General features: G+C 34.8%; 1 protein-coding gene across 3 annotated transcripts in view; it reads right to left on the bottom strand.

Annotated features, from left to right (window-relative positions):
• NSF (N-ethylmaleimide sensitive factor, vesicle fusing ATPase) overlaps positions 1–15,729 on the bottom strand; it is a 158,538-nt gene that overhangs the window by 47,745 nt on the left and 95,064 nt on the right. For all 3 annotated transcript variants that reach the window (XM_082443134.1, XM_082443133.1, XM_082443135.1), the window contains 4 exons: positions 9,401–9,566; positions 8,253–8,327; positions 7,880–8,067; positions 698–793 (listed from right to left, as the gene is read on the bottom strand). In XM_082443134.1, the coding sequence (XP_082299260.1) occupies positions 698–793; positions 7,880–8,067; positions 8,253–8,327; positions 9,401–9,566 (525 nt within the window). The remainder of the gene's footprint in view (positions 1–697; positions 794–7,879; positions 8,068–8,252; positions 8,328–9,400; positions 9,567–15,729) is intronic.

Here is a 15,729-nt window from a genome sequence, read left to right as displayed (position 1 = left end):
GTTTTGTTTTTTTTTTACAATTTGTTTTTATATTAATATAGGACTCCAAATAATGGTTACTAAAACATGAGTGGTTGTTTTATAGGAAAATGGGTTAATGACCTTATAATGTATTCTAAAACTCCAACTATGACTATTGAGTTTTGAGTATATTTTAAGAAAATTGACACCTTTTTAAAAAAGGGCACTGAAAATGGTTAAAAGTTTTAGAAACTATAGCAGTTAGAGGAACTGGAGGTATTGAGCAAGAAAAAGGGATGCCTTGGAGGAGAGTGGGGAAAGGGAGAGAGAAAGGAGATGAGAATTAATTTTAAACATAATAACTAACAATATGAAGGATGGATGAATTTAGGTTTCCGTAGCTTCAGATTATATCAGAACCAATGAGAAAACTATTTCTAGTTCAAAACAATTTAAGAACTAATAATTACAAAGTCTCAAAATTGAATGGTCTGCCTTACAAGATGGTGAGCTCCCTATCATGAGAAATATTTCAGTAAGTCTTGGTTAATTACCCAGCCATCAGAGTTACTGAACAGATGTTTCTTATATTGGACAGTTCCAGTACTGAGATTTTGATTTTTTTAAAACTACATGTGATATAACCTTCCAAAATACTAGGTAAAATGGCACTTATTTTTCACCTGAATTATTATTATTTTTTTTGGCTTATACATCACTCAGTATTCATACTCACTGGTTTGATATCATTCTCCAAAGAAGCAAGGAAGTCTCCTCTTGTCACCTGCAGGCTCTCTGCTTTCTCCATGTCCACTTCCACTTTAGTACTGGCCTAATTAGAAATGAAAACAAAACGTTAAGGACTTCCAAGATTTAAGAATATTTTCAGCCTAAGAATACAACACCTGAGGATATAAAAGGCATATTTCCACAGACAAAAAAAATCTCTCTCAAATTCACAAACACACACACACATACATACCTACATATACATATATGATGCCTTTTGCCTGAACAACTCCACTTCTAGGTGGAGTTTATCCCATAAATATACTCACAAATGTGCACAAAGTTATATGTACCAGGATATCTACTAGAGTAATTTGTAATAGCCGAAGACTGGAAGCAAATTGAATGTCCATGAAGAGGGTACCAGTCAAGTAAATTATCACATATCTTTACCAAAGAACACTGGATAGCGTTTTTTGTTTTTGTTTTTGTTTTCAAAATGAGGCACGAGGAGGAGAAACTATATAGAGAGGGTCTCTAGGAACAGTGGTTTTCATCCTCGGCTGCCTATCAGAATAACGCCTAGAGTCTTTAAAGATATACACACACACACACACCTACATACTTATATAGATGCCCAGCCCCACCCTGCAGGATTTTGATTTAACAGGTCCAGCAGAGGGTCCAGGCATTTACATTTTTATAAAGTGCACAGGTGGTTCTGATGCTCAACCAGGTTTGTGAACCCTTATTCAAGGAGACCAAGGACCTACAACTTTGATTTTTACTCATACTCTGTACTTGAGAATCTATGTGCCAGCTCCAAATATTCTGCTTACTGCACCTGGAGCTACCACTTAGAACAGACATCTGGAGAAGCATCAATGCCTTTATCAGCACTTGGAGCTGCCTGGACCTGATGAGTGACTGAGATACCAACACACTTTTTAATGTGACTGGGCTCACTCTCAATAGCACAAGGCAAGTGAGTCTAATTTTTAAAATGGTACTACGGGCTTTAAAAAAACATATCTTCAAAAAAATCTGACTATAAAACCAAAGTATGTTAAGCAGTATCAACCTTCCAAAGGTTATTATAAAATATGAGTCATGTTCCTTTAGGAATGGACTGCTGAGACAAATAAAATGACAAACATTTTGTAAAACTCAGCCTTATGGGACAAGAAGAACTCTGTCAGAGAACTAGATCAAGATGGCAAACAGAACACTTTTATTTGTCTCCCTTCCTGCCCCAAATCCCATGAAATGACAGAAAGTGAGAGAGAAAGGTTAAAAAGCATGGAACATGTATCTGGAAGTTTTAACACTGATCTAAGAGGAGTCTCAGTAGGACAGAAGAGAAAGAATGATAGAGAAAAAACAATAAAAGACAGAAGAAAAAAAATTTCTCCGGCTGAAGAAAGGTGTATCTTTGCAGTTTAAAGGTTTCAATGAGTGATCAGGGTAAATGAAAAGAAACCCACCTCTGTCTAGACACAGTGTTGTAAACTATCAGAACACCAAAGGTGAAGAGAAATTTCTAGAACCTTTTTGAAGGACAAAAACAGGTCACCTGTAAAAGGAACCAGAATAAACACTAGAAACTAGAAGACAATGTAACCATGTCTTCAAAAATCCATCTGGCTATCTATCTATCCTAGAAAATGATTCTCGTATGTACATAGGGAGGCACAGGCAAGCATTTTCATAACAGTGTTATGAAATACTATTATGATTTCCTTTTAGAGTGAAACTGAATTCAAATGACAGAAACATATAGCAATATGAAGGGAAAATCTTGTCTATCTTTCAGCATTTGCTGAAAAATATGACAGATTTCAGGACTGGAGCTGGTGTGAACCTTGTATTTTTACTACTAAGAAAGGACTCACCCAATGAATTAAAGTGAATTAAGATGGCTGGGGAACAGCTATTTTAGAACAAGTTGTTTTTAGGCACTCCAGGAATTTCAGAAGTCACCTAATTGTAAGTAATCAATATTACAATGATAAACCTTTCATACCTATTCATTAAAATAAGTTTTCTAAGGACTTCTCTTGGCTAACTTTTACTATTTTGTCAAAATCGCAAAATGTTATTTAAAAAAATCTACAATTCTGAATTTTTACTCATTCAGAAAACCTTTTCTTATTCGTCTGAATTAGTGTGATTTTTTCTGCATTTTATTTGTAACAGCTAATCAATATGGAAGAGGCAACATCTTTCAGCTTATACCTGCAGAAACTAATAAACTTGTATTTCAACACTAGCAAATATCCAGTGGTCACACTTAAATTTCATAACCTTTTAAATCTGACCTTTCAAAGTTCTTATCATTCCTCTTAAATTAAGGGTAGAATGACCTTAATCATTCAAAATTCTACAGAAAATAAAAAAGAATTTTATTGAAATTCTGCAAACATACATCAGCTTTGATTCAGTTGTAAAGTGTGTGTGTGTGTGTGTGTGTGTGTGTTTGTGTGTGTGTCCTCAATTCATTTCCTTACAACAGATTAGAGCAGAAGAAATTTGTGTTATCTTCTCTACCTGAAGCAGAAATTCCTTGCAAGCTAAAAACAACCAAATGTCACATGAATTTTAGTTGACCACAAACATGGGTTCAAGCACAAATGACATGCACATCAGGTGTTCATGACTGGATTTTCCACTTGCTTCAAAAAAACCTGAAAGAACAGTTTAACAGGGAAGACTTGTTTAGTTTATTCCACCTGACTTTGTTTAAACCTAATTCTTTTGAAAAGGAAGCAAAATAACATTAATAATGGCTTTTTTTTTGGCCACGCCAGTCGGCTTGCGGGATCTTAGTTCCCCAACCAGGGATTGAACCCAGGTCCTGGCAGTGAGAGCACCGAGTCCTAACCACTGGACTGCCAGGGGATTCCCAATAATGGCTTTTTATAATACAAAGAAAGAACATCATAATAAACAGACGAATGTTGTGTATAAGTCCTACACCAACTGTAAGTCATAAGTTTCAAATTAAATACTTACTCATCAATCACTACTAATAAAGCTATAAATATGTACAGAAATGAGAATACTAAAACTGTGTGCCTTTTGTTCAACTGAGGAAGAGTCTTGTTGGGAAAACAATGTTTGAAGATCTGGACAGTGCAGATTTTTTTAAATGCAGAAAAGAAAGTAAATGTTAGTACTATTTCTTTTTTGGTAGTGAGGTTAGTGTCTTAGATATCTCTCCCTTCCCTGAAGTACCTGTGAAGTCCCTTGCATTAGATATTCCACAGATACCCAAGAAAACCAAAAGCTGTTTGGTACAAAAGGTGTTGATCACAAGCCTATATGCATCATCTGAAGTTTAAATTAAAGATAATTCAACAACATGGAAAAAGTGAGGGAAATAATGTCCACTATTTGCACTACTTCTTACTTGCAAATCTGAAAGGATAACATATTCTATACAGTGGTGGTGAACATTTTAGCTTTAAATCAGAAATATTATAACTGCAAATAGTCAACAAAAATCAGAAACTCAGCTATTGAAAAGGATGTATACAGCATCCTCTCAAATCAGCCAATAATAACAAAAATGGAAGTAAATATTTATATAGTTTGTAAGGCACTTCCACAAACAGTATTTGATTTCATTTTCACAAAAACTTGATGAAATAGGTAGTTATTTCCCCTTGACAAATCAGAAACAAAAAAAGTGGGAAGAACTGTAACACATAACCACACCTTCTGACTACAAAACTTGTGATTTTTCCACCGTTTCTCATTGCCCCGTGTGTAAATAAATCCAATACATGCTTAAAGAAAGCATGTTTCTTGACAATGGCTTAGAAGACACTTGGGATAAGATTATTGTGATAAAAATGACAAATGACTAAATAAGATAAAAATTCAGTGGCTAATGCATATGAAAAATCTGATACCTAATAAACTAGCTATTGTGGATTATAGTATCAAGAAGCACTGGTGTGGTCTGAAGTGAAAGATCGGTATGGTGGGGAGCAATTTTCACATCATTTATGCAATTTTTCTTGAAGTCACCATCACTTTTTCTAAGACATTTCTTATGGCAAGGAGAAAGAATGGATGAATGAAATGAATGGATCCATTCTATAAAGGACCCAATACTGTATTTCCCACACTATCCAGTCCTTTGGCATTCTCAATTTTTTTTTGTTTTGTTTTAATGCAGTAGTACTAGTATCCTCCTCCCCACTGGGTCTCCAGTATTTAAAAGAGGTTTACCATCTTGTCTAAAGTGGCCTCTTCCATTATGGCATTCTTGAGCTAGAACAAAGTCAGTTCCATTATGTAGGGGAATTATGGCTTATAGATAAGAGTTTGATTCAGAATACATATTTACTAATTTAAAAAATATTTACTAAACAGCTACCATATTCTCAGTATTAAGACCTATATGAAATACTGTGGGAGATTCAGAAATGAATAAGATATGGACTTAAAGTCTACAACAGGGGTTGACAAACTTTTTCCATAAAGGGCCAGATAGTAAATATTTTAGGCTTTGTGGGCCATGCAGTCTCTTTTGCAAATACTCAACTCTGCCATTGTAGCATGAAAGCAGCCACAGACAATACATAAATGAACAGGGGTGGCTGTGTTCCAAAAAAACTTTATTTATAAAAACTGGTGGGGGCTTCCCTGGTGGCGCAGTGGTTGAGAATCTGCCTGCCAATACAGGGGACACAGGTTCGAGCCCTGGTCCGGGAAGATCCCACATGCCGCGGAGCAACTGGGCCCGTGAGCCACAACTGCTGAGCCTGCGCTTCTGGAGCCTGTGCTCCGCAACAAGAGAGGCCGTGATAGTGAGAGGCCCGCGCACCGCGATGAAGAGTGGCCCCCGCTTGCCACAACTAGAGAAAGCCCTCGCACAGAAACGAAGATCCAACACAGCCAAAAGTAAATATAAAAATAAATAAATTTAAAAGTGTAAAAAAAAAAAAAAAAAAAAAAAAAAAAACTGGTGGTTGGCTGGATACGGCCCATGGGCCACAATTTACCAACCCTTGGTTTAAAACCATTGCCAGGGTATACCCGAATAAAACATACTCGACCTGACTGTTCAGGCTTTTACTATTTCCTGCGTGAATTGTTATACAAGTTCCCCTCTCTTGTCTTACATCACCAACTTCACTCCCCTAAATACACCACTTGACACAGCTGCCAGAGTGAGCTTACGTTTTAACACTACGTCACTGCTATTCTTAAAACTCTTCAATGGCTTAGCACTACTCACAGAAAAGAAGTCCATACTTCTTAGCACCATATAAAAGGCTCTTTGTGCTCCATCCCCTGCTTTAGCCTCCTGATGTATCCCCCACGTCTCTCTCTACCTCCCCTTCCCTACCTTTTATGCTGCAGCAATACTGAATTACTCTAACACAACATGCTGTTTGTATGTCTCTGTTCCTTTGCATATTTGTTCTTTCTACCTAAAATGCCTGACTCCATCAGGAAACATATCCACCCAGAAATTCCTCTGTGAAGGCTCCTCTCACCCGACAAGCTGACCACACCTGACACCTTTTCAATTCCTTACCCCGTATGTACTTTCTATTACTGCATGTGAAGGATTAGACTGTGAGCTGCTCAAGGGTAGGCAACTGGAGCATTAACCCCTAGTACAGTGTCCGGCACACACTAGGCTAGATAAACCCACTGATCGAAAGTCAACAGAAGGTATTGTAAATGATGCACTACTATTTTTTTTTTTTTGGCCGCACTGTGTGGCTTGCGGGATCTTAGTTTCCCCACCAGGGATTGAACCTGGGCCACCGCAGTGAAACCGCCAAGTCCTAACTACTGGACCGCCAGGGAATTTCCGATACATTACTAGTCCAAGAAGGAATAGAACACACCATTCTTGAAAGGGAGAATCAGAAAAAGTTTGAAGAAAGTGGTGGTACATGAGCCAGGTATTGAAAAGATAAGTAAACATAGAGGGTAAAGGTTCTCAGTGAATTAAAAAAAAAAAAAAAAAAAAAAGAGGCAACAGCAGAGAAGTAGAAAAATACATTAATATCTGATGACTGGTAAATATTCAATATTTTAGTTTGGCTAAAGTGTATGGAGGATAACTGGGAACACATCAAGAAAGGCCAATTTAGGGTCAGATCTAAGAGGACCTTAAAGACCAGACGAAGACTTCTGTACTTTGTTCTGTAGATCATGGTGAGTCACTGAAAGTTTCTGAAGAATAGAATGGTGTGAAACAGGAAGGTTAATCAAACAGAAGACAGGTGGTGGCAATGAGAACTGAAAGATACTGCCAAGATAGAACTGACAAAATTTGGCAAATAACTTGATGTAGGACACAGTAGAGTGGTAGAAATCAAAGATAATCTTGGAGTTTTAAGCTTGGGAAATTGGGATAAACAGGGAAGTAGGAGCAGGAAGGAAAGCAGTAAAAAAAAAAAAAAACCCAAAAAAGTGAATTTGGTTTTGGAATATTAAATTTGAGACCTGATAACACATCCAGGTAGAGGTATTTGGTATAAATCTGAAAGTGGGAGAAAGACACTTTCAAGAGATGAGACATAAATCTGGGAGTCATCTAACTACAGGTGATAAGTAAAACCTGAAGAGAAGCGATGGTAAAGGATCAAATGCACTTTATCAAATTTTATTTACCAAAATGAAAGTATCCTTTGTATGTAGTTCTACCAAAGTATCAATAACATTATTGTATTAATTTGCAAACAGATCCATTTCCCTGACTCTCTACTCCTTATGGGAAAAGGTCGTGCTTTATTATCTTTGTGTCTCCCGCTTAATACCTTGAAAATAGCAGGTATTCAATATATTTACTTAATGAAGCAGCCCCCGTAATTCTAGCATGTAGAAAATCCAACTTCCTATGTCATGTTACAAGTCAACACAGCACAAATTTTTAAAAAATTCTTCAAAATCTTCATCTTCACGTGTCTGTATCAAATGGTGGCAACCTAAGGTAAATGGGTCAGTGGTTACCATGGGGCAGATGCTACCATTATCTTTTTTCCAACTACTCAGAAGATTTAGCAGTTGACAATTAATTCCTATACCTTTTACCATGTCTATTCTCCATCAGAAGTCAGTATTACCCTAGTCCTTAGTATGCTTGAAAGGAAAGAGAGAGAATACTGGCATGGTATTTACAGGGCTCCAGACTCCTAATATGGCAGTTGATTTTACTGACCTTTATGTGCCTGTTCATAGCAGTGGACTGCGCTGCTCGCACCAGACCCTCGAGCTCAGCACCGCTGAAGTTCTTGGTCTCTACGGCCAGTTCTTTTATGTCTACATCAGCAGAGAGCAACTGATGCCCTCTCATCCTTGCTGTGTGGATGTGAAGGATCTGGAGTCGGCCTTTCTCATCTGGTAAGCCTGATAAAATCGAAAATAAAATAGAGATTATTATAATCTTAATGTTTTTCTTATAGGTACTCAAGCGTGTAAATACCTGCTTCTGATACACAACTTTTCTAACAAATATTAAGTTATATGACTTTGCTCCTGCTAATGAACTCTAATTACACTCCCCTCCCCCAATCAGTGACAGATCTATTTACCTATCTCCATCTTAACTTCCAGTCTTCCAGGTCGAAGGAGAGCCTCATCTATGAGATCTGGTCTGTTGGTCATTCCTGAGCACAGTTGTTAAAACAAAACAACACACAAATTATCAGAATTCAAAAATAAGATAAAATGTCCCTTCAGTATGTGTAAGAATAGCAATTTCCCTGACAAGCTAAGAGGACATTTTATAAAAGTCAAATAGAAAAGCAGTCATTTTCAAAAATATCATTTGTTCTCGACCTAATGAAAATACCTGGGGACTTTGCTTTAGTATTTCACTACTGTACAGGCCAGTGGAATATAAATGTAATGAAAGCTTCAAATATTTAAAAAGAAAATTTTAGCTTCAGAGAAGGTAAGTAAACTGTCAAAATGAGAGAGGGGCAATGTGAACATGATCTGTCTGACCCCAACATCCCTTCTCTTTTTTGTAGGCCAATGGTTTTCAACCTTCATAAACGGCAGAATCTTTGTTTTCTTTTGTTTTCAAAGTCATCTTAAGAAGAACTTCAGTACATAAAGCAGTTAAAAAGATAAGTTATAATAGGGATGCATGATCTGAAGCTCAAGCCACACAGACCCTGAAGTACCTCTGAGGACTCCTGGAGGCCTACAGGACCCAGTTTGAAAACCACTGCATTACATTGTGCAGCCTTTTTCACTTGTTAACTATAAGTTTAAAGCCATGAGTTGGGACTTCTCTGGTGGTCCAGTGGTTAAGAATCTGCCTTCCAATGCAGGGGACGTGGGTTCGATCCCTGGTCGGGGAACTAAGAGCCCACGTGCCACAACTAGAGAGAAGCCCATGTGCCGCAACGAAGAGCCCGCGTGCCGCAACGAAAGATCCCACATGCCACAACTAAGACCTGACGTAGCCAAAAATAATAAAAAATAAATTTAAAAAAAAAAGTGAGGATTTTTATTAAAAAAAAAAAAAGCCATGAGTCACTAAAACCCATTTTTCATTTGTCCTATTAAGGCTAGACATTAAAATAGTAAAATTCTTCAATATCACTTGATTCTAATTTGGAAACATTGGCAAAATAGTATAATTACAAGCTACACAAATCTGAATTCAGAACCTATGTATCTAATGTTTTTGAAATCATAGTCCTTTTTTTTTTAAACCAAGCGAACATACCAATGACTAAGATGTTGTTTAGTTGCTCTACCCCATCAATTTTGGACAGCAACTGGTTGACGACAGTGTCATGAACTCCTGTGCTACCAGCCATGCTCCCTCTCTGTTTGCAGATGGCATCAATTTCATCAAAGATGATGATGTGCAAACCACTGTTAGCACCAAGCTAGTAAAAGAAATTACATTAAAGGTCATAATTTGAATATATTATTAAACAAACTAATCAAAAAAGCAAAACAAAGCTTTCTCGCCTTTTGACTAATAAATGTAGCCAGTATAATCATGATTGCTGCCCTCTCAAAGGTGTTGGAACTGCAGTCTCAGAATTCTGCAAAGTGAAAAGGCATTCCCCAGAACCTCATATTTAATAGACGTAAAACGAAAACACACATTATATACTGATGAAAGTGAATAGTCCATCATAACTAACTATTCATTCACACACATTTCTTATCTCACTCTTTGAAAGAAGAACTGTCAAGAATTTCTTAAGTCAATGAATGGCATCTCCCTCCCACTTTCCCTGAGTTTTGGTGAGAGGATAGCCCCCAAAGCAGTAAGTTTAATATTTTTCATACTATATAGCTGAAGAGTAACTCCACAAAGAGGTGGACTGGGAATTGGGCAAATGGGAGAAGATACTGAACTTGATTCATATTCAGTTATATCATATGAAAACAGATTGCTTCTTCTGAACAGTAAAGTGAGAAAAGAGACAAAGTTTATAAAAAGAACATGGTCAAGCAGATGCTGTTTCTTCTACACAGTGATTTCTGTTTTACTTTGTCAGATATAGAGTTATCATTAAAAGAAATCAGTTTATATATTTTGAACTTTTAATAGATGCAAATACTTTTAAATGCCAATAATTCACTAGGTTAAGTTAACATGGACCTTCTAGCAATTTATATTTAAGTAATTAAGTCTCTTGTTAGGAACCAAAGGGGGAAGTGCATTGCAGAGATTTTTTTTTTTAACAAAAACCATTAGGGATTAGCAAAACAAAACAGGTGAAAATGAACATAACCTAAATATGACAACATACAGATGGTATAAATGATGGGCATAATGAGATTCAAGATTAGATATGGTTGGTATTCACTAAAACTCTGGCAAGGATATCATTTTTTTTTTTAAATAGACTTAAAATTTTTATTATGAAAGTATTAGGTGTTAACTGAGCAAAAGTTATAAAACAAATAGAAATAAGTTAAAAATAAACTATATTATATTGCTTAAAGATAAATGCTGTTAATGCAGATTTATTTGTTTTAATTTTATTTTAATTAAAAATTGGAAACTCACTGCATCTTGCATTCTCTTGAACATTAACTGTTTTTTAAAAACAATTTAAAATTGTTATTTTGGGTTCTAATTGCAAAATACATGATCACTACAGAAAACTTGGAAAAAATACCAAAAGATGTAAAGAAATCTCAATCATCCAAAATTAAACTAGCTAGAAATAACTGATATTATTAATTTGGTACTACATAAAAAGTTTGTATCTCTTTTTTTCAGCCCAGATATTATCTTAAGCCCTTTCCCATGTCTATAAATACAGCTATACATTATGATTTTTAATGGCTCCATAATATTTGATCATATGACTGGTTTCACAATTTAATTCCCCTACTCCACATTAATTCTTTACTGTCACATATTTAATAATTTCTAAGTTTTTAGTATCAAGAAGTTGTTGCAGTGAACATTTTTATACTTAAATCTTTGACAATATGTATGATTACTTCATGAAGGCAAATTGTTATGTTAAAAGGTGTTTTGAGTATTTTAATGCTCTTGAAATAGGCTTTCAAATATTTTTCTAGAAAGGTTTTATCATTTTGTAACAATCCTACCACCATATATGACAGTGCCTATCTTGGTATATCCTCGAAAGTAATGAATACTAGAAATTTTTAAAAGTAGTTACCAACTTGATGGATGAATAATGGTATATTTTTAATTGGCATTAGTCTAATTATTGACGAGGCTAGCACTTTTTAAAATCTTTTTTTTTACCATTGATAATTTTTCTCTTATTATTTGTTCATGTCTCTGTACATTTTTCTGTTGGGATTTAATAATTTTTATTGATTTATAAAAATTATTTATATATTAAGGGTATTATTATATTTATTATAAATGTTTTATCCCAGTTTGCTATTTGTCTTTTAATTTTACTTATGGTATATTTTTGATAAATGGAAGGGTTTTTAAAAATGTATTTTCACTATTTAAACAGCCAACATTATCAATTTTTGCTTTTATGATGTTTTCCATTACTTTTATCCTTAAAATCCTCTCCCATTACAGACACTGGTAGTCACCTACATTTTCTTCTCTTGTAAATTTTTACTTTACTATAATTCTTTAGTCTATCTGGAATTTTATTTTTGTATATGGTACAAGTGAAGTAAGAATCCAAGTAATTCTTCAAAGAGTTAACTAACTGATCCAATATTGTTGACTAAATAACCTTTTCTTCATTGATTGAGATGCCATTTCTATCAGGCTTTATATTTTTATATATGCTAGATTATTTCCAGCCTATACTATGGACTATAGCAGTAGTTTGGGCAAGCTCTTACCCTCCACACATTCTTCTTCTTTTTTATAACTGTCTTGGCTACTTTCAACCATGTTTACTTCCTGATGATTATTAGAATCATTCTACTAGAGTAAAAACAACTTTCTCCAATGAAAAACAAACAAAAAAAGTAAAAAATAAACAAAAAAGCCAAGCTTTGATTGGAATTAAGATTCAATCTCTAAATTAGTTTAGGAAGTACTAATATCTTTATAGCATATTCAGTTCTTAAGAATATGTCTCTCCAATTATTCAAGTCTTTTACATCTCCCAATAAAGTTTTATACTTTTTGCCATATTAATTCATTCATAACATTCCTAACTATTTATGTTTTTTTGGTTGCAGTTGTGCATGGGATTTTTACATTATATTTCAAAAACAGTATATATGAAGAAATATTAATTTTTGTATATTTATTTTATATCTGGCTACTTAACTTCTAACATCTAAGTTTTTTTAGTTGATTCTTTTGAATTTTCTAAGTAGACAATCATATTACCTACAAACACAACTTTGTGTCCTCCTAAATCACAGGTATACTTGTTTTGTGGTATGAGAAATTACTCCTGAACAAAGACATGTAGAAGGAGAAAGAGAGGGCCTAACAGATAAGAATTTAGAAGCATGCAGGGCCACTTGAGCAAATGGCTAAGAGGCAATCCAGGCCCTATAAAAGGGATAATAAAATTTACCTAACGTGAGAAACAAAAGTTATAGTACTATCACAACAGGGAGCAGGCCTTTCTATTGAAACTCTCCCTCTCTCTCTCTCTCTCTGTCTCTCACACACACACACACACACACACACACACACACTTGCAAAAGCAGAATCCTCTTTACGTAAGATGATTTTAATCCTGACTTTAGGATGGAAACTGAGAAATATGTAGTTGGAAGGTCAGTGAGAAACAGTGGTATGTAAATGAGGTAAACAGAAGTCCTAGGTTTGGTTACTGCCTGCAAGTAGAAGGGGAAGTAACAGCAAAGGTAAGAAATTATCTTGTAGTTATGATAAGAAAGCTGTAGAAGGGAAAAGATGGAAGGGAAAAAAATTTTTTTTAAGTTTCTACCGTAAGAAGATTAAAGAGTTAACAGGACATCTAATTAGAAATGTCCTCCAGAGAATAAGATATAAACTGAAGAAAACAGGTGAGAAAGACAGATCTGAAAGTCATCTACAAATGGTAAAGAAGAGTATAGCAGCGAACTAGATTCTGTAAGAAGATGAATCATATAATTAAGCTGGAGGCATATAAAAGCAAGACAGATTCTGGGCTACAGTACCAGAAGATGACTCCAATAAAGGCAACCCAAAGGAAAAAGGATCAAGCAAACATGACAAAGATAAAAGATGAAATGTTACATCAGAAGTAGGAAGAAAAACAGTTCTAAAAATGACCTGAAGGAAATTGGATTGGATCTAAAACACATCTGAATATATATTAAAAAAATAAAAACAGATAAAACACTGTATGATCAAGCAATTCCACTCCTTGGTTTATAGCAGCTCTACTCATAACTGCCCCAAACTAGAACCAACCCAAATGCACTCTAGCCAATGAGTGAATAAACAAACTATGGTACATCCATAAGATGGAATACTACTCAACAGTAAAAAGGGATGTTTGATACACGCAACAACTCGGATGAATCTCAAAGGCAATATGATGAGTGAAAGAAGCCAGTCTCAAAAAGAAGAAGCCAGTCATAGTTACACACTATGATCCCATTTATATGACACTCTAAAAGACAAAAGTATAGGAATGGAAAACAGATCAGTAGTTACCAGGAGTTATTAGCAAAGGAACAGCATGAGGGAATTTTGGGGGGTGATGTAAATGTTCCGCATGTAGATTTTGGTGGTGGTTACATGAAACTATACACATGTTAAAATCTATAAAACGGTACACCAGAAAAGTTAGTTCTACTTCATAATAATAAACAAAAAATAGATACAGTATCTTATAACACTAACATTCTATTATTCATTATTTGGAGTATTGTTCATTCTTTAATGTATTCTTATGCAAGATGATACTCATGTGTTCATCAAGGTTTCCAAAATTTAACTAAGTTTCATTATATTTTTTTCTGAACATAACTTACAAATTGTTCTCTTTCCACAACTGTTTTAAAACTAAATTAAAATCTGAAAAAATTAACTTTATTTCTCAATTATTGTCATATTTATTGAACAGATGTCTGATGATAAGTGATAGCTTTTTGCTTAAAAAAATTTCAATACCAAAAACTATTCACCTTTCCATCTGTAGAGAAGACAGAGAATGAAGAATTGGAACTACAACCTTAGCTTTGCCAAACACTTCTATATAGTAGAGCATTAATGCTTGCTGTCTTCAAAGAAAAACTAGGACACTCCTGTTTGTGACTAAAAAGCTGTGAGATTCTACATTATTTTTAGAAAACATTTTTATTCAAAGTTGTCTGTCAATACAGCATAAAACAAAAAGCCGTTATAATGTATGACTTTTGCTATCAATGTGCCTTATGTTACCACTGGAATCATGACTTCCTTCTCAGTCCAACCTCAAAAATCATCTATGTGGAAGGGAAGCCAGAGACAATAAGGACACTGTGCTTGATTTAATGATCACAGGAGCAATCTTCCCTAAACATAATTCAGTACAATTCTGACCTTTTCAGAACCTTGCTAATCTTATGACTTGTCATCAGGTCCCTTCCGCCAAACTACTGAGTATGATAACATCAATTTCTACAGGTGTGTTACTTAAATAAAGGCAAGTTCTTACTGCAATAAATTAGGAATCAGGTAAGGAAGATGTCAAGATTAATGTTCACAGATTAATATAGCTGAATTATCAATAAACCCTTTACCAAAGAGTTTAAAGTTCCACAATGCAATTCTCTTCAACTCACTGACTTCTAGCTCTGTTCTTACCATTTGCAAAGTCTTCCCCCATAGAAACAGAGCTGATGCTGTGGAGCCCCTGGCAACAGCCTTGGAAAATGGCTGTTCTATATTTAGCTAGTTTGACCTATATGCAAGTGTTCATCTTTGTCAGCCTGGACTGTCCAGAATCACAGAGGTGATGCTTTTCTTTATTATGTAACACATATATACTCTCCATGGGGTCATTAACCGAATATACCAAGCCTTTCTGGATGTAAGGATTGAGAAAAGTATATCAGAAAAAGCTGGCTATGATTAATATCTACCTAGAAATTCTTTGCCAACTCAGTTTTATTATTAATAGTGTCATACTTAAACTGTCTGCAAGTTTAAAAACAGCACCAAAGATACCTATGCAGCCATGTGGAAACTATCACAACAGATTTTATAAAATGCTTCTCACCTGCAACTAATGTTTAATCCTCAGTATACCATTAGGGTCCACTTGAAAAACAATTTCAGTTTTTAATTTTCATTGTTAAGCAGTTTCAACTATTTATAAAGATTGATATCTCATGACTACATTTTTTCTACAAGTATTCCACAGGAACAAAACGGAAAATATATTTTTTTAAAAACAGAAAAAAACCTCATTCCATCCTGCAATTACTGCATGGGTCCACTGGATCTACTTGTAAATCTAAGATATATTATGCTATTTCAAAATTCTAGAAATTATGTCATCATTACTCATCAATTATTCCTAACTGTACTGAAAAAGATTAAAATAATAAGAAAATAAACATATGGAATTGCTCTGAAGAATGATGCAATAGTGAAATAAATATCACGATGACATCAACTTT

This window comes from Balaenoptera physalus (assembly GCF_965194825.1).
Source record: "Balaenoptera physalus genome assembly, chromosome: 20".
Taxonomy (NCBI): Eukaryota; Metazoa; Chordata; class Mammalia; order Artiodactyla; family Balaenopteridae; genus Balaenoptera; species Balaenoptera physalus.
This window is presented reverse-complemented; position numbering and strand designations above follow the sequence as displayed.